The sequence below is a fragment of the Cavia porcellus genome, unplaced genomic scaffold (assembly GCF_034190915.1).
Source record: "Cavia porcellus strain 051 isolate PalLab524CR breed Dunkin Hartley unplaced genomic scaffold, mCavPor4.1 scaffold_15, whole genome shotgun sequence".
NCBI classification, from domain to species: Eukaryota; Metazoa; Chordata; class Mammalia; order Rodentia; family Caviidae; genus Cavia; species Cavia porcellus.
The window spans coordinates 11910510-11936573 of NW_026947498.1; the positions used below are offsets into that span (position 1 = coordinate 11910510).

General features: G+C 40.0%; 1 protein-coding gene across 7 annotated transcripts in view; it reads left to right on the forward strand.

Moving 5' to 3' along the window:
- Dip2a (disco interacting protein 2 homolog A) overlaps nt 1–26064 on the forward strand; it is a 120615-nt gene that overhangs the window by 42493 nt on the left and 52058 nt on the right. For 4 of the 7 annotated variants that reach the window (XM_063224698.1, XM_063224701.1, XM_063224697.1 and 1 more), the window contains exons 4-8: nt 2350–2469; nt 4027–4254; nt 9881–10012; nt 20303–20422; nt 22168–22365. In XM_063224698.1, the coding sequence (XP_063080768.1) occupies nt 2350–2469; nt 4027–4254; nt 9881–10012; nt 20303–20422; nt 22168–22365 (798 nt within the window). The remainder of the gene's footprint in view (nt 1–2349; nt 2470–4026; nt 4255–9880; nt 10013–20302; nt 20423–22167; nt 22366–26064) is intronic. The other 3 variants (XM_013144992.3, XM_063224700.1, XM_063224702.1) reach the window with 2 other exon arrangements.

Here is a 26064-nt window from a genome sequence, read left to right on the forward strand (position 1 = left end):
GCCTTTGGGAGGTGACTGAGGTTAGGTTAGGATGTGAGGATGTACCCCTTGCTTTGGAATCAGAGCCCTTATAATAAAAACCTTACTACATGGCCACCAGTTGAGTACACAGGGAAAAGGCAGCATTTACAGCCAGGAAGAGAGCCTTCGCCCAAAACTGACAGTGCTGGCACTGTGATTTTGGGTTTATAGCCTCTAGAATGTTGAGAAAATCAGTTTCTTCCTGGCAGTCTGAGCAGACTAAGATACATTGGTTTTGAGTCGTTTGTTTTCGATGTGCCTAGTGGTGTCTGTTTCTTGTGCTCAAGGTTTTTTAAGTTTCTTAAATATTTTGATTTATATTGTCTAGATTTTTAGTATTGGGTTATTTTATCTGTAGTGTTATTTTTAGTGATAGCAATAAAGTTCAAAGTATGTGGTTGCAGTGACTTGCATGTCTTATGTGGATCCTCTTTAAATTTCTTTGTCTTGCTTCTGAGCACCTTCTAATATGAGGACTTTCAGCTGACTACTCAGGTGGGAATGCTTTATAAATGCTGTGTTTTTGAGAATATTTTTGTGAAACTTTCAAGTTTACACAATACTTTTCCTGGATAGTAAAAATTCTAGTTTTGGCACTTTTTTCTTTACCATATTGTCTCCTTGCATCTGTTGTTACTCGTAAGTATTGACCATGCTCATTCAGGGAGACTGCCCTTCCTCTCTGAAAGCTTTTAGAGTTGTCTTCTTGTCTTTGTTGCTTGTAAATTTTATTGTAATGCATCTAGGTGTGGATTTTTCACTGTTTGATTAATGATCTATACACCATGTGAATGTAAGGAGAGCAATTTAAATAATATACAAAATGTGTATCATATAATAACTTTGGGACCATTAAAATATAGTGCTCAGATATAGCACTTCATTCCACCCACTATCTCCCTTCCCATATAGTTTGGTTTGGTTTTATTTTATTTTATTTTATTTGTACCAGGAGTCAAACTCATAACCTCATGCTTATCAGGGAAGTGCTTGAACCACTGAGCTAAATCCCCAGCTCTCCTATATGGGTTTGAAGCAAACTTTAGGTTGAGTCATTTAGATGTTATAATATTCTTGGTCTCTGTATTTGAAAAGAATGTATAGTAGTCCCCTTGCCCCCTGTCCTCAGGGGTTTCATAGGGATTCCATTGCAAGATCCCTAGTAGTTGTCTGAAACTGTGGAAAGTACTACCCCTGTGCGCATTGTTACTGTACAAACACACGCATATTTAATGACATTCATGCCTTAACTCAGCACTTACCAGGTACAGCTATAACTTTCATAGTTTGAGGTGTAACAATAAACTTTACAAATTTCTTTTTTCCTTTTCACAATTTCACAGATAGAAGGGGAGATCTTAGTGACCTTAGCATATATCCCCATTTAATGTTCTGGTGGTGCTGGGGATTGACCTGAACTCTCTGCATACTAGGCAAGTGCTCTGCCACTGACCTATTACCATTAGTCCTTTTTATTTTTTGAAACAGCATCTTGCTAAGCACGCATGCTGGCCTTGAACTTAGGATCTTTGTATCTTAACCTCTTAAGTAGCTGGGTTTACAGAACATCATGCATGACTGACACATACTTTTTAAAGGAAAAAAATAGCATATTTATTAAGTAGTATATTCCACTAGAATTTAGGATGCAAGATTTGTCTGCATTTGTGTTACTTTTCCCTCTCAATATCTAGGTCACCAGCGGTGTTGTAATGTGCCCTTCCTTTGCTGAATCCAACATGACTTAGAAAATCCTCATTGTGACAGTCCCTTCACCACTGTGAACACTGTGCTGAGAAAGTTGAAGGCTTTTTGTGAAATTCTTTATCTGCAGCAGTTGTTTCTGGAAAAATAGGCTGAGTAATCTTACTCCACTATTGAAAAGTCTTTTGGGGTAGTGTAAGCTGGTAAATGAACATGGATTACTGTGTCACTATTTTCGATTTGGTGCAGTTATTTATTGATTGATGGATTGATTGGTCTTTTTGAGACGGGGTTTTGCTATGGAGTTCAGGCTGGTTTTGAACTCCCTTTGTAATCTAGGTTGACCTTGAACTCACAGTGATCCTTGTTTCAGCCTCCCGAGTTCTGGGATTACAGATGTATGCCACCGTGGCCATCTGTTTTAATGTATAGCTGTGGAAATATTTCCCTGGTTCTGAAATAAGACCTGTAAACAATTGGAAGTTTAAGGAGTGTGGGGCAAACATGTAAGAGTGAAATAGTAGGTAGAACTTATGCATCTTTTACATTCAGTGAAAATATGAATCTGAATTTTGTGTCATAACCAATTTGTAAAAACATTTCAACTGCTCTTTTTTCTTATAGATGTCCACACTGAGGCTGTGCAAGCAGCTTTAGCCAAATACAAGGAGAGGAAGATGCCTATGCCATCGAAAAGACGTTCTGTCCTTGTGCATTCATCTGTGGATACCTACACCCCACCAGGTATAGTAAACGTGTGGGACTCAGACCAGTGGACATAGTGCATGTTCTCACTGAGGTGGGGAATCCTTCCCACTGTAGTAGGATTTAGAAAATTTGGAGATGAAACATGTACGTGTGTGTGCAAATTCCTTACTTAGAAATCTGTAGCATACACAGTATTGTTCTTACTCCAATGGATACTTGCATTCTGTGGGACTTTATGTGTGTATAATACTTATATCTATATTAATATCGATAAATTTTTTTTACTAAGATACTACTTAATGTATCTTAGTAAAGAGAAGAATCGAAAATAAGTACTCACGAATAATAAAGCTTCCTAAATTAAGACTTCTAAAATTATCCTCATCTTACCCCTACTTTTAATATGTTGTTATCAGGATTTGTGTGGGATAGTATAAGACCAGATGTTTTTGGGTATATTTTGTGGTTTTGTTGTTGTAACCATTAGAAATGAGAAGTTGCGCTTGGGCTAAGTTGTCAGGGTCTAGTGGCTTCACATTTATGAGCTCTATAGCTGCCCCTCATAATTCTAAAAAGCAAAAACGGTGACACTAATTTTTGGCTTGATGCATTTACAATGGTTACACAGTAAGCACCAAACATACCAGATTCACAAAATAATTTACTGTTCTTGATAATGCTTCTTTGCTTGGAAAAAAAGTTTAGTGTTAAAGAAATGTTAGAAAGGGCTGCCAAATTATTGTTTTTGCTAAATAATGCTATGGACATTATCCAGTTCTAAAAACTTTTTTTCATAATTGTAAAACCCATAATAAAATGCAGTTAGTCCTGCTGGATCTTTTGATACGTGTCTGTAACCCTAGCACTTTGGGAGGCTGAGGTAGGAAGATCCCAAGTAAAATCCCAGCGTGGGTAACTTAATAACTTAGTAAAAATTCTATTTCAAAATAAAAGAGAAGGGGCTGGGGATTTAGCTCAGCGGCATAAGCGCCTGCCTTGCAAGCAGGCAGTCGTGAGTTCGATCCCTGGTACCGATAAAAACGAAAAAGACCAAAAAAAATAAATAAATAAAATAAAAAAATAAATAAAAGAGAAAGGCCTGGAGTTGTGGCTATGTGCAAAGACACTGGGTTTAATTCCCAGTATCTGAAAAACAAATGCAGTTATACCGATTTGATAGATCCTGAGTTCAGCTGCTGACTGAGGGAAGCATGGTTTTGGAGAAGGGATTCTTTCTAAAGGTGTTTCACCTGTTTCCCTAAGAGGACCCCCCCTCTAGAAACAAGCTTCTGCCCAGCCAGGATGCTGCTGGGTGTGGTATTGGCTATGTGGGTGTGCAACAGAAGAGCACGTCACTGGCAGGGTGTCCTGTGTTTAGAGGTGCAAGGCTCTCTTCACCTCTGCTGTGCAGTTCCTGTGGCCAAGGCCTCTCTGGGGAAGTTGAGACTCCTGGGCACACCTCCCTGCAGTTGAGCTCTTGCCTGACCTTATAGTTCCAGGCGACCCAAGGTGCCCACTTGCTCACTTGGGTGACGGGGTCGCCCCTCTTGACTCATCCCGACATCATGCCTATCATCGTTATTTTAACCACAGACACGTCATCTGCCTCAGAAGATGAGGGCTCTTTACGGCGACCCGGGCGACTCACCTCCACTCCGTTCCAGAGCCATCCCGGCGTCGAGCCTTGGCTCGACCGGGTTATTCAGGGCTCGTCCACCTCATCCTCTGCATCCTCCACCTCATCTCACCCGGGAGGGAGACCCAACGCCGCTCCCACTGCCGCCGCTGCGCTCGCAGGCCTTGCGGCCCACGCCCACATAGGTTAGTAACAGGACAAGGTCCGACCCTGCTCTGCCAAGGGACTGAGGTTTGAGGCCTGATGTCACATGCTGGCTGGTTCTGAACTTTAGATCACCATAACCCTCAGCAGTGGAGAAATATTTTTAATGTGCCATCCATGTTCAGTCCTGAAAACTAGTAGCATGTGGGCCCAGTGCTGACTGCACCTCCACCCACTTCACATCTGGAAGGGCCTGTGGTAACAGGCAGTTCTGTGCTTCTGGCTCTGGCAGCCCAACTCATGCAGGCCTAAGGTGTGTGGTGCGTTGATGGTTCCTGGCCCCTCCTGCTCTTGAGTCAATGGGCAACACTGCAGCTGCTGGTGGTCATGACACCATCCTTGGCTGGCTTCCTGTCATCAGTCTTTTCTTTTGGCTACAGGGCCATATATATCATGTCGTCTGGGTGAGTCCTGAGCCAGGGGCTGGGGCTACAGCTGGGCCCAGCTGTCTTCCTCCAGGCACCTGTCAACTGGAAAACACTGTGTCAGGCAAAGCTGTCATAAAGTTATGTGAATCTTTTCTAAATGATGCAGCCCTTTTGATTACATTAATGTTAGGAAAAACAAAAAACAAGCACCAACATAAAACCCCACAACCTTCCCTCATTTGAGACCCTATTTGTAAACAGAAACAGTGGTGTGGTTAGCTGGGTAGGGCTGCTATGTGAAACCTGAGTACATTCCTGCACTAGTGCCTTGAAGTACAGACAGCATGGTTGGAAACTTCTCTTTATCCTTCATTTTGCTAGTCGTAGAAGACAAAACCCAGTTTCCTGAGATCACATGGCTGCTTAGTGGGGAAGCCAGGGTTGACTCTGTTTTCTGGATCCCTTTGCACTCAGCTGGGGAGTACTTGCAGGGCGGTGGGTGGTGGGATCCCCACAGGCCACCCCAGTGCATCAGTCTTACATTTGGACATGGTTGGGGTGAGTAGGGGTTTCAAATGGCCTACAGCTTCTGTCCCTGTATCTGCTATGTGCATTTTTGTGTTTTATGTTTGAGTTAGTACATGCTGTGTGTGTATTTCTGTTGGACATGTATCTTTCTGCCATAGTATAAGTCAGGTAGAGACTCATGGTGCTTCGTCTGCGCCCATGCTGTCCCACACACAGAGGACCTGCACAACCTGCCTCGGCAGCAGGAGCTAGTGCTATTGGAAAACAGCCCCCCTTGATGGTGTGGCCTGCTTGGTGTCCTGTGTGTGGCCACCTTTCCTCAAGAAGACTGACAGCTTGAGGACAGCCTTGGCATTGTATTTTCCTTCTCTGTTATCTGGAGATAAACTTTATTGAAACACAGTTAAAGCTCATGTGAGAGAAACGGCAGCCCCTGAGTGTTGCATTGTGTCTTCTCCCTAAAGTTCTCAGTGACACAGTGACATGGTGGGAGGTGCACCGTGCAGCTACAGATCCTCAGTGACCCCTGGGTGTCCAGTCACTGATCTTGGTGGGCGGTGAGGAACACAGGCCTGTTTATTGTGAAGAGTCAAGCAGAGCGCTGTTTGAGCACATAGCCTTCCGCCCTTCAGGAATTGTGTTTTTTAAATAAGCTCTTTACTGTAACATGTTTGAATTTGGTGTTCCCAGTCTCTGAAAAGAAACTGGCTGTCAGTACTGGTAATGTGGGTTCGTTTCCCACAATGATGGATGACCCCTCTGTGTCTTTCAGATGTGTCCTCCTTTCCCATTTCCTTGGCCTCACATAGACATGTTATGATTAATTCTAGTACATTTAAAAAAATAATCTCAATTTGGACTCGAATGCCTTCCTACAGATTGTAATTCTTGTATGCCATTTTTTTTTTTTTTCGGTACCAGGGATTGAACTCACGACCTCATGCTTGCAAAGCAGGCGCTTATGCCACAGAGCATAATCTCCAGCCCTCTTGTATGCCATTTTACAGAACATACTTGACTTGAATTTCTAAATCTTAAAATATAGGTAGAGTGGGGCTGGAGATTTGGCTCAGCGGCATAAACACCTGTCTTGCAAGCAGGCAGTGGTGAGTTTGATCCCTGGTACCGATAAAAACGAAAAAGACAAAAAAAAAAAAAAATAGGTAGAGTTTCTTTAATCTGCAAATCAGGAATCTAAAATCTGAATGAAACTTTAGGTATCACATTGGATCAATTTAGATTTCTTTTGGAGTTTTGGATTAGGAATGCTCGAAGTATACCAGTGTTCCTAAATCCAAAACAGTTTGTTGTCTGAAATGTGCTGATCCCAAGCACTTTAACCTCTGGGTCTTCTTCTTTTTTTTTTTTGGTACGAAGTATTCAACTCACGACTTCATGCTTGCCAGGCAGGCACTTGTGCCTGCTGAGCTAAACCCCCGGCCCTAAAAGGAAATTTTTTATTCTGTACTGGTGATCGAACTCATAACCTCACATTTGCTAGGCAAACGCTTATACCACTGAGCTAACCCCTGGCCTCCCAAGCACTTTAGATAGGCATGATGGGCCTGGGCTCATTTTCTCTATTCTTCTTATAAAATCATTCTTTACTTCAGTTTCTAACATTAGATAATTCTTTAGTTTGAACTAAGGAAGGAAATATGCAGAGTGGATTAAGTAAGAAACTTGAGATAGAACATATAAGGTAAAGGTAATATAAAAATTAATTCGTTTTGGATTAAGGAAATCAAATGCAGTCAACATTTTGATACAAATATAAATACCTATGCTTAAAAGAAGTTAAATTTTTAGTTATAGTAATTAATTTTTGAATGTAATTTTTAATGCAAGGTATTTTAAATGCTTTGTAGTATAAAAATTGCCATGTTTACTTTTACTTTTTTTCACCTGTACTTTTTATATCATTTATTTTGGCTGGACTTGAGAGCTTGAGGCAATTTCTTTTTTAAACTGAAAGAAGCTCCTGGTAGACATACTTTATAATGCTAATTTGCTTAACATTAAGCTCTTTCACAAGTTGTGGAAATTAGGTCCGTAAAGCTTCAAGTTTTTCTAAAAGGCATATACTTCAGCTTTCTATATATGTGAAAAATTCTTACTTCGCATTGTAGCTAGGTTAATAAAATAATAGATGAGTAGAATAAGTATGTAAAACAGTGATGGCAAACAATTTAGAATCCAGTGCTCAAACTGCAACTCGAAACCTACTTACTTATTTAATGCAAAGTACCAACACTACAGTTATACGTGAATATTGAGGTTTTAGTTTAGAAAAAAACAGCTCATACATTAACATCTTTTGTCTTAAAAGAAAAACAACATGCATGTCAGAGGTTCACCACCCCTGCTTTGGAGTGTTAAGAGGTCAGGGCAAGACTGGCAGTGCCTCTGCTGAAATACTAAGCAGATTCCAGTCTTTACCCAGCAAAGGCTACTGTGGATTTTCCTAGGTGGACAAGTATCTCTGTATTTGGTAGTAAGGTAGCATGGGGTCCTGATTAGTGCTCCTGCACAGTGTCTTTCCATGTGGCAGGCTCAAGTGCACTGATAATTCCTGCTGTCAGCCAGTATTCAGAAGAGATAAATGTGCTGTACAGTGAAAACTAAGCACAAAATTGTAGATTGAAACGATAGAAGGACCAATCCAAAAATGGGCATCTGGATGAATACACAATTCTCAGTTACAGAATACAAATGGCAAGTAAATAAAAAATGCTCAACATCACTGGTCATTTGAGATACGCAGATTAAAACAACACTAAGATACTATCTCACTCCAGAAAGAATGGCTAGTATCAAGAAATCAATGAGTTAACAAATGCTGGAGAGGCTGTGGAGGGGGAAAAAGAGAACCTTTCTGCACTGTTGGTGGGAGTGTAGAGTGTCCAACCACCCTGGAAATCAGTGTGGAGATTCTTCAGAAAGCTAGGATCAGAGGCTCCATTTGACCCAGGTATTCCCCTTTTGGATATTTTCCCAGAAGAATTGAAAACATACCATAGCAATATATGTGCACCCATGTTTACAGCTGCATAATTTTAATAATGAGATCTTGGAAACAACTTAAATACCCATCAGCTGAGGAATGCATAAAAGAGACATGTTATTTTTATACAATGGAGTAGTACTCAGCATAAATAAGGTTAATCTTGAGGCTTTCACAGGTGAATGAATGGAACTAGAGACCAAACTTAAGTGAAATAAAACAGATTCACATGTATAAACACTGTATTGGTTTGCTAGTGTAAGAAATTGAAAGTAAATAAGATCCAATGTAGTATAGTAACCCTATATAGTAGAATATAGTGAAAGGAAAAGAAGTTCCTCAAAGGGAAACTATATTGTTTGATCAGTTTTGCATGCCTTTATCTGGTAAGCTGAGCAACTATTTTAAAGATAATAATATGTAATGAAACAACCATTGTTAAATTCCTGTCATCTTATTTTGAAATCCTGTATCACTTTTGTTGTTGTTATTGTTGTTTGGCTTTTTTTTTTTTTTTTTCTTTTTTGCTTGATTACTAATTTTTCTGTGCTTTTTTTCCTCTTTAAAATAAAAGAAACAATAGAAGGAATACTTTAAATCATTTTTATATCTTACATAGTCTTATTAATTTTACTTTTTTTCGTTTGCTTGTTTGGTCTGGTTTTTTGAGACAGGGTCTCACTATGTGGTTGAGGCTGGTCTGGAACTTACTGTATAGCCCAGGCTGGCCTTGAACTTGCAGTGATCCTCCTGCCTCAGCCTCCCAAGTGTCTCGAGATCACAGGCCAGCACCACCATGCCTGGCTTATTAATCTTACTTTCAGAAGTTGATTGTGTTTTCAGTACTGCAGGTGGGTTTTTTGTTTGTTTGTTTGTCTTTTTGAGGCAGGTATCTCACTTTGTTGCCCAGGCAGGCCTCCAACTTGTGATATTCCTGCCTCAGCCTTCTGAGTTGTTGGGATCACAGTGATGTACAACCGCATCTGCCTCATCACTGTAACATTTTTAACTAGCACTTGGAATAGGTTTAATTTTTGTAATTTTATTCTTTGAGGCCTGCAAAGGTGTAGTATCTTTGTGACATCCAGCATACTTTTTAGAAGATTGGTGGCAATTTGTACAAGTCTGGCTATTATTTGATAATCTTCCAAAAACACTTGATTTCAGATTTGTTTCTGCTTTCTTGAGGGAGAATTTCTAACTAAAATATTGTCAGACTATGGTGTTACATACCTGTAATCCCTGGCCTGGACAACTTAGTGACTTAGCTAAGAAAATAACAGAACAGCAACAACAACAACAAAATTCTGTCTCAAAGTAACAACAATTTTTTTTTAGAAAGGGCTGAGCATATAGCTCAGTGAAAATGTTCTGGATTCTATCCCCAGTACCACAACTAGTTAGTCAGTCCTTTAGTCAACAGATGATTTTGCCAGGCTGTTGTGGTGACAGCCTCTGTGCTGTGGGCAACAGTTGTCAGTCTGGACCCCTTTGAAAATTGAGTCCCCCACTTCGCTTCATCTCCACATAACGTCTAGCTGAGCCTTTTGGTCAGCCAGGAAGACAACACTAGCCAGGGCAACTCATTTGCCTGCTTAACTCCATACAAGGAGTTAAGCTAGTGAAATTCCATACAAGGGAGATTTGAACAACCATGGAACACTTACTTGAAATAACAGCCACTTTCCTGAATTTGTTTTTCAAAAGCAGATGTACACTCTGCCCCTCCTGATGTCACCACCGGCATTGTGCATCACTCGCACTATGAGCGACCACAAGTGGCCTCGGTGAGAGGTGTCCCTCGGGGGTACAGTGGCAGCGTCCTGGAAACAGCAGATGGTAAGCATCCCTTTCTTTTTTTTGAAACAGCAGAGCACAAGTTTTCTGTTTGGGTATTAAAATCAGCTTTGTGTATTCCCTTTAACCACCTATAAGCAGCCATCCATTGTAGCCCATGAGCATATGAAAGGAAACTAGTGTGTGCAGTGGATGTTATCACAGAAAGCATGGAATGCAGAGATAACTGAAAATACCTATGGAGTTGGTCAGTCAAGGAACCAGAAGAGTAGGGAGGGAGGAGCTGCAGATCTAGACTGGGTGCAAAAAGAGTTGGACCTACAGCCTTGGCATGTTGAGCAGCCGTGGCAAGCTCCTGCCTTCAGATGCAGTGCTCTGGACAGAGCAGGCCTCAGGCCATGAGGGTGCCTTGGCCCTCATCCTAGTCACCTGTGAGGTTGGTGCTGCTGCAGGGGGGATCCCCTGTGTGGGTTCAGAGGTGCTGGTGACCTTTCAAATGCCCTCGTTTATAGCCTTTCTTCTCCGCGACCCCGCAACCAGCCTTCCCTTGGGGAGCCTCTTTTATATGTCAGCCTGGTGCCTCTCCTCAGTATGCCCTCCTGCAAGCCATGAGATTCTTTGCCTAACCCAGGATCACAAAAGTTTTTTCCCAGAACTTTGTACTTGTAAGTTTTACATTTAAGTGTGTAGTTCATTCTAATTTTAGCCAATGTATGAGGTATGAGTAAAAGTTAATATTTCTGTTTGTGGATATCTAGTTATTCTGACATCACTTACAGTAAGGAACATTCCTCCTATCTAGCTTTACTGGCATCTTTAAGAAAATCTGTAGACCAGTTATGTGGGGCTGTTTCTGTAGTGTTGGCCATTGCTCTCATTCTTGTCTGTATACCAACGCCTTATGCAGCCACAATTGCTGTGGTTTTATAGAAGTTGTCTAGTTTAAGTCCTCTGTGTCTCCTTTTACAAAAGTGCTTTAACTATTCTAGTTCCTTTGCAATTACTTGATTAAAATCCATTTGTTATTTCTCTAAAAAAAATTCCTGCTGGGATTTTTTTTTTATTTTAAAGAGAACAAAAGAAAACAGAATGAAACAAAGCAAATCAGAACAGGAAAATGCAAGCAACACAGCACTTCACAACAAAACAACTGGACATCAACAGTAGCTAACATAATGTCTCTTTTCTTTGAAATAGTTGAGCATACCTTCACACACAATAATATCAAACATAACAATATAGTAAAAAAGCATTCAGAAGAATGAAAGCATTACAGAACTTCAAAACCAAATAACAGGAAATGAACAATGGCTGCTATAATATCTCATTTTCCTCAAAAAATTTGTCTATAACATCACACATAATAAAATCAAATGAAACACAACAGGATAGAACTAATCAAAACAGAAGAACAAAAGCATGGTAGGACTTCAAAACAAGATGATAGTAAATCGGCAATAGCTACCATGTTTTATTTTGTTCAAAATAGTGTTCATACCATCTTACATAATAAAATCAAACAAAACAAAATAAAATCAGACCACTGAATGAAAGCATTATAAGACTTCAAAACAATACAATAGGAAACCATGATTACATAATATTTCCCATTATTCAGAATAGCTGCCCTTACCATCTGAAAGCATAAAATCTAACAAAAGAGAGAATAAAGCCAAACCTAATAAAATTGTATAAACAATGCAAGAGTTTCAAGATAAGATAATAAGAAATTGACAATAGGGCCAAGAATTTAGCTCAATGGCATGAGCGCCTGCCTTGCAAGCGCCAAGTCATCAGTTTGATCCCTGGTATCAAAAAACAAAACAGAACAACAAAAAAGAAATTGACAGTAGTTTCCACTTTTCCCTCTCTTTGCTCTTTTTTTTTTTTAAAAGTTTATTTAAAGAAAGACTAAACAAAACAGAAAATGGGTAGAAATAATACATACTTCCAAAGAAAGAATAAACAGTAAGAAATCACTAGTTGATATTTACATATTGTCCTCTTACAAATAGTTGTTCAAGATACAAAAGTGAAGCATATAAAGTAGGATTTCAAACAGTGAGACTGTAACCAGTTCAACAAAAAATCACTCTGAGCAAAGAATAATAGTATTGCTGGGTTTCACATTAATGTACTCCTGGATCAGCACTTGGTACTGTAGTGTCTCTTTTTCTTCAAAGTATTTGTTTATTTCATCATGTGTCATAAGATCAGTTCTCATAAACTGTTTATTGATTGTCTTAACATGTATTTCTATCCTTTCTGTATTAAAGGGAGGAACAAAACAAAGCAAGACAAAACAAAACATATTCCTATAAACACATGAAATGAAAAAGACATATAAGACCATTGTACAAGGAGTTCTACTGTAGTTCCTGTGATGTCTCTTGTTATCTTCAATAGAATTGGCTATATCATCAGACATAGGATAATTGAATATATCAATACATAACAGTATTATAAATAAAAACACAATTTTTATGTAGTATAAAACTTCAAAAACAGGTAGTAATCAAGCCAGAATGGGTATTGTAGTGAGTTTTGTCCACTTCAATGTAATTGCCTAAACTCTCAGACTTGCTACCACCAATTATACAAGTTTTGAATAAAATCTGTTAATACCAAACAGCAATCAAACAAACCAGATTTAATAAGATCAGTCATGATAAAACAGTATAAGTCATACAGGGCTCCAAATTAAGTTAATAGGAAATTAAAGATGATTACTGTGCTATATCCTGGTGTTTTGAGGATAACTGTCTGTGCCCTGAAATCTAAGGCAAGTAGACAAACTGGGACAGAATAAAATCTATCTAAGCAGAGTGGTGTGAGTAATATGGGTTTTAATTCTTGATACACTATTAACAATATCTTGTGCCGTCTTCTTAAAGACCATTCCTCCCCTTTCACTTCCCCAGGGTAGACTGTGTATTTTTGTGTCTTACCTAGACTCTCAGTTTTAAATTGGGTGTGTGTGTGTGGGCGCAACCTGCTATTTACCTAAGTGGTTCCAAACCTTCTCCTCCCTGGACTTGATCTCTAATTGTATTCCTTTACCTATTAAAGCCTGTCTTTCCAACCTATCCACAAATACTGGTCTAGTTGTCCCTATTACTCTCTGACTCCCTGACCCATAAAGCATTGTTTTCCAATATTGGATTTTCAGTCCACATACCCTTTTTCAGGTTAATTGTATTTCCTATAATTGTATTTCAGGTTAATTGTATCGTATTTCAGTGGCCCCTACCTCCTGATCTACTCTACCTGTGATTCTCTCTCTTTTTTTTAATTTAGTTTATCAAGGCCATCTATATTAGAATTTATAACCAACCTTCTCTGCCTCATTTCTGTTGTGCTCTTTGTTTGGCATTAGTTATCTGCTTGTCTTCTCATTCTACTTTCTGCTCCATTCATTGAGGCCTCTCTGCCACTGTCCCTAGAATCCTGGTACTTTTCTCCCTCTCTAGAATGCTCTGCAGTATTCTCTGTAGAGTTGGATTGGTGGTTGCGAATTTCCCCAGTGCCTCTTTGTCTTGGAAGAATCTTGTTTCTCCATTAATTTCTAGAGATAGATTTTCAGGGTACATCAATCTGGGCTGGAGGCTATTTTCTTTCAGGGCTTGGGATATTTTGCTCCAAGCTCTTATTGACTTGATGGTTTGTATCGAGAAGTCTGTTGTAATTCTGATGGGTCTTCCTTTATAGGTGATCTGTTTCTTGTCTCTAACAGCTTTTAATATTCTGTTCTTATATTGAATTTCTAGGATCTTGATTATATACCTGGGTGTGGCTCTGTTTTGGTTATAGGTGGCTGGAGTTCTGTATGCCTCATATGTCAGAATATAATTTCCTTTTCCTATGTTTGGGAAGTTTTCCTTAATTATTTCTGTGAATAGCCTTTGTAGTTCCTTTGTTTGTACCCTTGCTTCTTCATTCACATTCTTTATTCTCAAGTTTCAGATCTTTTTGTTCTCTTCTAGCCTTTGTATTGTTACTTCTCATTTCCTTGTTATTTTTAAAAAGTTTTTCCTTTCATAATTCCACATTGCAAACCTGTCCTCCAGTTTGAATAATCTATCCTTAGTTTTTTTTCAAGCAGTTTTGCCAGCTTTCAATGGAGTTTTTAATTTCCTGGTAATCTCTTTGAATCTGCTTCATGTATTCTATATTTTCTTTATATTCTTCATCACATGGTTCTCTCCTTTGTTTGTGTTCCTCTGTTCTTCCATCTGTTTCTTAAGAGGTGTTTGGCATTTCTTTTATTAATCTATTTGTATCTTGCTTTACTTGATTAAATATTTCACTTTTGAACTCGTCTATGAGGTCCCAAATATATTTCTTCATGTCCACTGATGCCATGTCTGATATTGTATGTTTGCTGTCCTCAATCTCTTTTGTATTTACCATTCTTGGATCAGTGTTCTCAGGGTTGGTGACTGGGGGCTTTTTCTTATGGTTTCCTCTTCTCATATTTTTTGTTTCTTCCATACAGGCATATAAAGAAGGCCCCAGTCACTTTATTTTTATTGATTCTGGTTCTTCTGCAAAGGGCTGGCTAGGTGACCCTGCCTACTCCAGTGTGCTATTGAAGTACAAATAGGGAAGGAAGGTGTTATGCTGACCCTCCCTTCCGGGTCAGCCAGCCCCCACCCCCCCAGGCCTTCACTTTGCCTTACTTAGTGTGTGCAGCCTGTCCGGAGTTGGTCTGGGACACCCTACTGGTTCCCAGCCAGGGGCGTGACCCAGGCCAAGCACATCTTACCAGTCCGTCTGGGAAGGGAACGACTGACTGAAGTCTCTACAGTACCTTGTTTCTGCCAGTCCTGCCCAGTTTCAAGATGTCATTCCCTTTCCTGCGGAAAGGTTTTACTCCCAACACTCAGCCCAGGTCAATGCAGGTCCCCTACCGGCTCCGCTTTCTGTTGGTCTTGCCAAGCCCCGACCTCAGTATGCCCGCACCCCAGGGCGACCATGGCTCAGGCAGAAGCAGCGAGAATCTGGGCAGTTCGCTCAGCCACACGAGTTTGGACAGGCCAGCCAGTGTGGTCCTCTGGTTCGCTGCTCCCTTCTGCCCTCACATCTCCTCACCAAGGCCTTCAGGCTTGCTCGCCACCAGCTTCACTGTGCCTGTGCATCTCTGGGTTTCAACAGTGCTTCTGACACTGGGACCGGCTCTGCTGAGAGTGCCGCCAGCTACTGCCTTTTTCTGTGCAAGTTTTTCTTTCTTTCTTTCTTTTCTTTTTTTTTTTTTTTGTCTTTTTCATTTTTTTATCGGTACTAGGGATCGAACTCATGACTGCCTGCTTGTAAGGCAGGCACTTATGACGCTGAGCTAAATCCCCAGCCCCAAGTTTTTCTTTTTTATAGTTCTTTCTGTGGACTTGAATTCTCACTTTAGTTTCTTCCTGGGTCCAGGGGACCTACGTCTTTCCTGCTTTTCCTTCTCTAGAATGCTATATTCCAGTATCTGGGCTGTTTCTCTCAGAGAGGCTTTAAACTAAAAAGCAGCAAACTAAGCTGCTTACTGTTCCGCCATCTTCTGAGACCTTCCTGCTGGGATTTTGACTGACACTTCACTACATCCAGATCAACTTGAAGAAATTCCAGACAGTGAACTTGTGGCAGATCACCATTCACTTAAATCTTTGAAAAAATTCTGAGTAGTGTTCACAAGTGGTTTGTAGCTTTCAACAGAGTTGTTACATATAATTTGTTAAAATTATCCCAGAATGTGTTACATATTTGATGCAGTTGTAAATTGTAAAGAGTATTAAGGTTTGTCCCAATTACTTTTTGTTAGGCTATAGAAATGCAATTGTAGGGGCTGGGGATTTAGCTCAGTGGCATAAGCGCCTGCCTTGCAAGCAGGCAGTCGTAAGTTCGATCCCCGGTACTGATAAAAAGGAAAGTATGGATTCCTGTATAGTTATAAGATTTCACAAAAAATTGTTATACATAATTCTTTGGGGCTGGGGATTTAGCGCAGCGGCATAAGCACCTGCCTTGCAAGCAGGCGGTCATGAGTTCGATCCTTGGTACTGATAAAAATGAAAAAGACAAAAAAAAAAGAAATGCAATTGTATTATTGATCTTATATTTGTTCTAGTAGCTTTTCTTTTGATAGAATTCTCAAGATTTTCTAATGCATGATTACACTGGTTATGAATGAAACAGCCTTGTATTTCCTTTCCAAATTTTGTCTTTATTTTTCTTGCTTTATTTTACTGTCTGGAACTTCTGATACTGTGTTTGTTAGAAATGTTGCATGTGGATATTCTTGCCTTGTTTCTAGTTTTTAAAAAAGTATTCAGTTTTCCATTTTCAATTGTGACACTCTATATAAAAGTTTATTATCATTCAGCAGATTGATAAATTCTCTTTCCTTTAGGTTTTCTGAAAGTTTTATCATGATTTTTATCAAAAAAATTTGTTTGAGGTTTTAGGAATTGAACCTTATATCTTTGTACTGAGCTACATCCCCAGCTCTTTAAAAATAATTTTTTGTTTTGTTTTGTTTTGCTTTGTTTTGAGACAGGGTCTTGCTAAGTTGCAAAGTTGTCTAGGCTGTGCTTGAATTTGTTCTCCTCCTGGCTTACCTTTCCAGAGTGCTAGGATTATAGGCATACCACCATGCTCAGCTAAATTATTTTGTTATTTTGTGAAATAATCATGTATTTTATTTTTTAGTCTTTTTTAATATAGTAAATTACACAGAGTTCTTTTTTCTAAATTTTATTGCAATAAAATACTGTACTAATTTAATTGTGGTTAATGTAATTCTTTTTTTTTTTTTTTTTGAGACAGGGTCTCACTACATAGTTCAAACTGACCCTGGACTCACTGTGTAACCCGCAGCTGTTTTCAAACTCGATCAGCTTTCTAGGTGCTGGGATTATAGGTGTGTACCACCAAGCCTGGCATAATTTAATTCTTTTTTGATGCTGTTGTAAAGAGAATTGTTTTTATAATTTCCTTTTCAGATTATTCATTGTCAGTGTATAGGCATGCTGACTTTGTCTTGCTACTTTGTTGAGTTCACATATTAGTTCTAACACTTGGAGTGGGCTGTCTGTAGGGTTTCTACAAGAGGATCATTCAGTCTGCAGACAGATAATTTGCCTCCTTTGCAGCATGAGTCTTTACTATTCTTCTTGACCAGTTTCTCTGGCTAGAACTCCTCTACTGTGCTGAATGAAATGACAAGAATGGGCATCCTTGCTCTTTGCCTCAGGATTTCCTCCTATCTTTTTAGCTTGTTCTTCTTCTTTTTTTTTTTTTAATTTTATTTAAGAGGAAAAAGAGAAAAACACAAAACAAAACAAAGCGGTGTAAGGGTACACGTAATACAGAACTACAAAAAAAAAAAAAAACCAGTAAGAAATCACCTGTTAATAGATTACATATTATCATCTTAGAAATAGTTGCTCAAATCACGGTATCAAAGAATACAAAGTGGACATTCAAACAGAGAGACTGTAAACAGCTGTGTTCAATGATCCAAAAACACTAATATAGTCAGCTATTTAACACCCCTAAACACACCTTGCTATTATATCCGTTAGAGCTCTTTTTTTCCCCTCTCTTTTTTACAACAAAATTTACACATTTTGGATTTTATTACTCCTTAGTTCTTATTACTTTTTTGGGGGGGGAGAGAATAAAGTCAAATATGGCAAAACAAAGCTGTCAGTCAAAACCAAGGATAGACATAGCACATGATGTAGAACAGAGTACAAGGTTATCAACAATGGTTATCAACGTTGTCTCTTGTTTCCTTAAAAAGAATTGTCTATCTCATTAGATATTATAAAGTTGGACAAAACAGTAGAGAACAAGACCAATAAAACTTAGGCATTGTAAACATTACAGGACCTCCAAAGGAGACAATAGTCAAACCAGAATGGGCATCTTAGTGAATCTTATTGCCTTCAAAGTAGTTGCCTATACCCTCAAACTTGATACTATCATACAGAATGGAACAGAGTCTAATCAGTCAAAACAAGATCGTGGGAGTATTACAGGACTTCAAAACAAGTTAATAGGAAATCAAAAAGAGTTACTATTATATATCCTAATTTTTTAAATTTTTCCCCTTAATTAACACAAACATAAGAAATAACTAAATAATTTTTTTTAAAGAATAAGGGAGAGATTGAGATAAAACAGGACATAACAATACAGGTCAAAGCATGACTGTTTCAGCAACCTAGTGCTTCACCACCAAATAACCTGACTTAATAGTAGTTACCATAGTGTCTGTCTTTTTCCTTGAAATATTTGGATAAAACTTCATATACTATAGCTTCAAATATTTCCATATCAAGAAGCCCAGAATAAAGCCTTTCTAATTAATGAGTGAAAACTTTATAAGGCTTCAAGGCCACATAATGGGGAATCATGATTACCACATATTTTTATATATTTGAATCATTACTTACATTAGGGAAACTATTCGGTATCTTTTTAGCTTGTTCTTCTAGCAAGAAGGTTATTGAATTGTGTTGATCTTTGAGAAAAGTGGCTTCTGATTTGTTTTTTGATTTTCTCCTGTCATGCAAGTTTATACTCTTGTATTCTTTCTTTTTTTTTTTTTTGGTACTGGGGATTGAACTCATGACCTCACATGTTGAGCTAAATCCCCAGCCCCTCTTGTATTAGTTCTTAACTCCTATTTACTTTGGGTTATTGGCTTTTCTTTGCCTAGTTTCTTAGGGTGATTTCACTCACAAGTTCAGACCATTCTTGTTTCTTCAACATTGGGAGCGTTGACCCCCTTCTCAGTGCACGCCCCACATTTTTACACGTTGTCTTCTCATTTTCAACTTTTAGCCCCAGATGTATTCTGTCTTCCTGTGTCTCCAGTTTTGCTCTATTTTTATTTAGATTTTTTTTTTTTTTTTTGATGCTAGGGATTGAACTCAGGACCTCGCACTTGCCAGACAGGTGCTTATACTGCTGAGCTAAGCCACCAGCTCCCATCTTTTATTTAGAAGTACGCTGGTTAATATCAACAAATTTCCAAATACAGCATTCAGTATTTCCTATATACAAGTGCTGCAGCCACTCTGAAGCAGGGGACGGGAAAGGCTGAGAGGAGCCCAGGGTCTGGCTGGATGCCCTGGCTTTAGGCTGCTGTGCTCCTTGCATGGGCTGGAGAAAACGGCAGTCAGACCTTTAGCTTTTTCCAATTTATAGTGTTATGGATGAAGAGATTTGAAAAAAAAAATTTTTTCTTTCAGTAATGGGGATTGAACTCAGGCCCTTACATATGCTGGGCCAGTGGTTTGCCTCTGAGCTGCAGCTCAACCCTAAAATTACATTAGATCAATGCTGGTATAGGGCAGAAGCAAAGGTGCTGCTGTTGGTGGGAGCAAGGCTTCTCCTGTGGGAGAAGGGGTGCCCAGACATGAGCGAGGAGAGGCAAGACTTGATGTCTTGGATGAACACAGGTGTCTGAGTACATGGGTGCTGTGTGTGAGAACATGTCGCCCACAGATGTACACGTGGACCTTGTACACATTGTCATCCTGTGTGCAGAAAGTTGCCGAGATGCTGTCTGGCTGTGCGTACCCCAGTGTGCCTGCACCTTGCTCCCTAGCACCCTCCCTGGAAAACCAGGGCTCGTGGCAGCACTGCAAGCTCTGTGGGAGAGCACAGGACGGGTCTTAGCTGACTTTTGACCAACTCTTCTGGGCACCGCTTCACAGGGCTGCCATCACCCCCAGCACTGTGTCCATTTCGCCTGTTTTGGGCAGCACGCTGAGAGCTCACTGAGGCAAACTCTGGCCATCTTTCTGATGGACTTTCTGTCTCTCAGAACAGAATGGTGTTTCTTAATAACTACTCAGGTAGTTACTAAGAGGTTTTATTTTGTATGGATTATATCTCCTGATATTTGCCGTATTAGAAATTAAAACTTAAAATTTTTTTAAATTATTGGTTCCCCTAAAAATAATAAACTCATTACATGTTGACATAAATCTCACATACTTAAGAAAAAAGTTTTCCAAAGATCTCTCTTATGAGTAGCTAATCAAAGCACCTGGGTTCCCACATGTGGTTTGCATGTCTGTGGCAGCATCACATGTGTGTGCCTGGAGATAAAAAATGCAAATGATATCTTTGTACTACCTTGGAACAGTCCTGACCTCATGAACCTTGGAAAAGCATCAGACTTCTCTGGGCCACTTTGAAAACTGCTAGCTTAGAACCAGATCTGTCTTAGAAGGCATTAAGAAGATCTATGTCAATGAATTGAGTGATGCCTGGCACACTTTTCTTGGGTGTGATTTGTCTTGACCTTAATCCTTTCTGTTTCCCCTGTGACAGGTGTCCCTGTGAGCAGCAGAGTGTCCTCCAAAATCCAGCAGCTTTTAAACACCCTGAAGAGGCCAAAGCGCCCTCCTCTGAAGGAGTTCTTTGTGGATGATTTTGAGGAATTATTGGAAGGTAGAGTTCTCTGACTTAAGCTTCTGTATTTGTGTGACCTAGGTGGCCACGAGTCTAGAAATGCAGCAAATGTGCATCGGATGTAAGTTACAGCTGTTATGTTGGAACACAGTAGAATACTTTCTCTCTGCTCAGACTCTGGTCACCTTTTGTGATGGTGACTATAGAGCCACATGTGCCTGCTTTGTTTCATCAGGTAGAACGTGCTGAGGTGAAAGTGACATAGCATTTTTCTGTGCATCTGCTCCAGTGCTTAGTACAGGGAGATTGAAAATTTTGGTCAGTGTTTAAATTTTAAAAACTTATTACAGTAAATGACACATTGCCAAAAACAATGGACAACTTCTGACTCTGCCCCAAAGTCAAAATGACCATGAAAGGTAAATGTTTTGAATTGATTCACCACATCAAGGCAGCTAGGGGTGCAATCAAAGACACTCAGGAAAGAGGACTTCAGAATTTTTAAAAAGTGGCGAGAACAGAATAGTTTCAAAATGAAGGAGGAGAGTGTTTTGACGTGGATTAATGATGATGTGTCTTTTATGGTAATGCATGTAAAAAATCTAAACATTGACCATATTTCGTGATTACAGCTCATACTTTATAAAATTGCCTTTGTTTCATTTAATTTACATTATTTAAATTTTTATTTAAACTTAAATCTGAAGGGCTTATCTTCCCTTTTTTGTCATTGTTTTGTTTTTGATTTTGAGACAGGGTCTCACTATGTAATTTTGTCTGGTTTTGAACTCATTATGTGGCCTCAGCAGGCCTTGAACTTGTAGTAATCCTCTTGCTTCAGCCTCCTGAGTGCTGGGGTTGTAGGTATGTGCCACCATGACTAGCCCTCTTGATTTTATATTTTTATTATTATTATTATTATTATTATTTGTCTTTTTGAGACAGGGTCTCACAATGCAGTTCAGGCTGACTTTGAGCTTACTTTGTAGCCCATGCTGGTCTTGAACTTGCTGCGATTCTCTTGCCTCAGCCTCCCAAGTGCTGGGATTACAGGCTTGCACCACCATGCCTGGCTCCCCTTGGTTTTTTTTTGTCCTTTTCCTTTTTTTTATCGGTACTGGGGATCGAACTCACGATGCCTTGCCTGCTTGCAAGGCAGGCGCTTATGCTGCTGAGCTAAATCCCCAGCCCCTCACTTTGGTTTTAAAATACTCAATTTTCAGGTAAATTTGGCGCCTTAGAATTATAACCTCTTATTTATGAATGGAAGGTATATTTAGAATAGAAAACAAGGAATATAGATTTGCCTTTTAAAAAGAATATTGAGAGGCAGAAAGGATCACAAGCCCCAGACAGTGTAGAAGTCGTGCCCATGGCCAGCCTGTGAGGGCTGCTGGCCCTCAAGCACCTGCTCTCTCTGCTTTTGGAGCCAGCCGTTGTTCTTCCCCTTGAGTGTAGCACCAGGTGTTTGGGCTTGAGCTGAAGTGGCTGTGCTTGCCTCAGTTGTACTCTTTTCCCTGGGCTGCCCTGTGTCCGGGGGGTGTTTCCCAGGGCTGTGGGTGGTTTTTACTATCATTTCAAAACCATCACTGTCTATGGCTGAATCTTTTAGTCTTCTGGCTAATTGGCCTGTTGCTATAATAATGATAAAGCTATCTAAACAAATAATTGTAAGTTATTCATAGTTGTTTTCAAAACAAAATTATAAAATATGAATATAAAATAACAGAATTTGTGCATGGCATGGTGAAATGTTGATTTTTTAATTTTGATTTTGCTTATAGTTCAGCAGCCGGATCCAAATCAGCCAAAGCCTGAGGGAAGTCAGATGGTGGTGCTGAAAGGAGAGCCCCTGGCAGTGGGGACCCCCTGGCCTCCGTCCCTGCTGGCTGCCCTGCAGCGGTGGGGCACCACCCAACCCAAAGCCCCCTGTCTGACTGCACTGGACACAACAGGGAAGCCCGTCTACACCCTCACCTATGGCAAGTGTTCACAAAAAGCTGTGCTTCCTCTCGGCTGTAAACTATTACAGAGCAGCACAGCATGGCTGTATGGTGGATGCGTGTTATAAAGCTCCTTCCCAAAAAGCCAGCACAGCTACCAGGTGCCAGAGACACACAGCATGCAGCCACCTGCAGACTTTGTTCTGAGCATTGGAGGGTTTAGTGTTTGTGTATGTTCCGAACAATGTAGTTCACTTCTCTATGATTTTGAACTTTGTGTAAATGGAATTATGCAGCCATAGTTTTTGTGTTTGGTGTCTTTTGGTTCTTGATAGTGTTTTTACGTAACACAACTTGTGTGCACATATGCCACTTAATTCCTTTGCAGAGTGAATGTGTCCTAGGGGCAGGGAAGCCATTGCTCAGCCACTCACTGCTGGCTAGTGTTCTGTGAGTCAGATTACATAAAAGGCATTCTTTATGTTTGCACTCATTTGCCAAGCATGGTACTCATCCACAATGTTGTATAAAGGGGTTGTTTATTCTCATTGGTAAATACTGTATTTGCTGGATTCATCAGGTTGTTTCCCTTCTAGGATTGTCTTGGTTACTTTTACTTTTCTTTCATTGCTGGGACAAAACACCCGACTCCTAAAATGAAGGAAGGAAAGGTTTATTTAGGTTTCAGTCCATAATCAGCTGGTTCAAAGGCAGGGTGGCATGGCACCAGGGCAACACTTTAAGGGCAGCAGCCAAAGCAAAAAGAGGCAAAAAGCTTTTCCTCCCTGATAGTGTGTGCAGGCCACCCTACTCCCACAGCCCAGCCCAGGATTGGTTTTATATATATAATCACTCATAAAATCTCCTTTGCACAGGATGAGGATATTTACAAAGAACGAATCCTGGCTCCCTGCTGAGTCTCTCAGTTGAACTTCTAAATTTCTCAGTTTGACACAATGTATCAACCATAACAAGGGTACACAGTGTTCTAATGAATATTGTTTGGTTTGGTTTTGGTTTTGTGGTGCTTAGGTTGGAACCCAGGTCTTTGTGGATGCTAAGCAAGTTGGGTACCACTGAGCCACCCCTAGCTCTTTTATGAACGTTCTTACTGGTGTTCCTTGGTGAGCAACTGCAAGCATCTGTGCTAGGTGTAAACATGGAGTAGCTTGCTCTGTGTTAGGACATACTACTGTGTTTCATTTTTTTGTTTTGTTTTGTTTTGAGACAGGTTCTTCCTGTGTAGCCCAGACTGGCTTTGAACTTGCAGACATACTCTGATCTCAGCGTCCCAAGTTCTGGGATTATAGGAGTGCACCACCATACCCAGATCCACCAGTGTTTAAGAGTTGCAGCAGCTCATGCCTGGAGCAGCTGTGGTGATGTTACGTTGCTCCATATCCTTACTGCACTTGTTATTGTCTCTGTACTTTCAGTCTTTATTGTGAATAAGTGGTTTATAGTGTAGAGTTAGGTTCTAATTTGCGCCATGCATTTGCTGGATGGCTAATGATGCTTTTCAGGTGATATTAGGGTATTTTGAATATTTTATTTAAGAGACAGGGTCTTACTAAATTGCTAAATTGCCCCGTCTGGCTTAAATATGTGATTCTCTTGCCTCATTATCCCAGAGTGCTGAGATTACAGGCTGCACCCAACTTTGAAAAAAAAATTTTTTGAAAAAAAGGTTTCGCTATAAGGCTGGTTTTGAATTCATTTTGTAGCCCAGGCTAGCCGTGTACTCGGTTATCTTTCTGCCTCAGCCTCCCAAGTACTGGGATGACGGGCATGCATCACCACATCTGGTTTGTATATTCTTTTATTAAAACTATTAAAATTTGGGCTCATTTATCTATTTGCTAACTTTTTCATTTTTATGCCTACTTTTTATCAGTTACATGTTTTGTAATCATATTTTATCATTCTTTGGCTTGCCTTTTAAAACTTCTTTTTGTGACTTTTGATGAATGAAAAATCTTGATATAGTCCTTTTTGTGTGCTTCCCCCTTTTATTGTATGTAGTGTTGCCCTGTTTACAATGTCTTTGCCAAACTTGAGGTCCTAAATATATTCTACAAGTCTTCTAAAAACTCATGGTTTCCCTTTTGACATTTAGGTGTTTCACCCCATCTGAAAGTTAGCTTTGTGAGTGGTATAGGCTGCAATCATTTTCTTCTCCTATGAGATCTGGTTGGCTCAGCATCATTTATAGGGAGGTGTCCTTCCCCCACACACCGCAGCACTGCTTTGTCACACATCAGGCAAAAAATAGACTGGCGGGTGTGTTTCTTGGTGTCTCTCACAGCTGTATCCGCTCTGAGTTGCCACAGCTCCTAAGTCTCAGCATTGAGGACGCGTCCTCCAGCTCTGTGATTGTTTCTTGAGATTGTATTGGCTGTTCTTGGTCTTCTGCATTTCCAAGTAAATATTAAAACCAACTTGTCACTTTCCACGAAATTTCCTGCTTGGAGTGGCGTTGTATTGCATCTGTAAAAGATTGGTAATATAGTGATAAAGTCTTCCAGTTTGTGACTGTCAAATATTTTCTTCTTTTTAAAGGATGCCTTGATTTCTCTTAATAATGTTTTCTTTTTCTTTTCTTTCTATCTTTTTTTTCTTTGTCTTTTTTTTTTTTTGTCTTTTTCATTTTTATCGGTACCAAGGATCGAACTCACGACCGCCTGCTTGCAAGGCAGGTGCTTATGCCGCTGAGCTAAATCCCCAGCCCCCTTCTTTGTCTTTTTGAGACAGAGTTTTGCTATGTAGTTCAAAATGTCCTTGAACTGACTTTGTAGCCCAGGCTAGCCTCAAACTCACATTAATCCTCCTGTCTCAGCCTCCTGAATGCTGGGATTATAGGCGTACACCACCACACCTGGTTTTGTTTTCATGCTTTGAGTACAGAATTCTTGAACAATTTTTATTATATTTATTCCTTTTTTAAACTTTAAAACTTTTGTTCTCCTATGCCCTGAGGGCTTAGCACTTTTCCTGAGGGGCTGCCTATGCTGTGAGGCCTCCTGTAGGGGTCAGACATTCATAGATTCCCCACATAAGCAGCTGCGCCCCCTCCCAAGGTTCTCTCTTTGTAGTTTGAAGTCTTGGTCTTCTTTGCCCAGCAGCTCTTGGTGCCTTGACTAGTGACTTCTTTGTTTCCTACTTGAAGCACAGTCATTTACAATTCATTCCTATTACATTATGTGTAACCTATTCATTGATGTTGAGTAAGAAATATTTCAGAATGTTGTTATCTGTACTGTTGATGGACAGTTGGTGGTTTCCAGTTGGAGCTGTTAGAAGTAATACTGCTGAGGCATGGCCCAGCCTACACACTAGCATGAATTCTGCAGGCTGACTGAAAGCAGTTGGTCTGGGATTATGGGACTTGCCATACTTGCTAGAGAGCCAAACTTTTCTAGGTCACATTTACTCACCAGGGTATTGTCAGGCTTGCTAGTTTTAGCTATTCTATTTAGAATAACATAGTGTTGCATTGTGCGTTTTCTTGATGACTGGGTAAGTTGACATCTTTGTTACTTTCTTGTTGCTGGGACAAAATACCCAACACCCATAGGTTAAAGGAAACTTTATGCTTTCTAGAGGTTTCAATCTATAGTCAGCCAGCTTCCTGGCAGAAACAGAGTGGTAGAGCGGCACAGTTCATTTCATGGCGGCCTGGAAGCAGAGTGAAAAGAGGACCTGGAGGAAGAAATGCCCTTCCAGGCCACACCCGCAGTG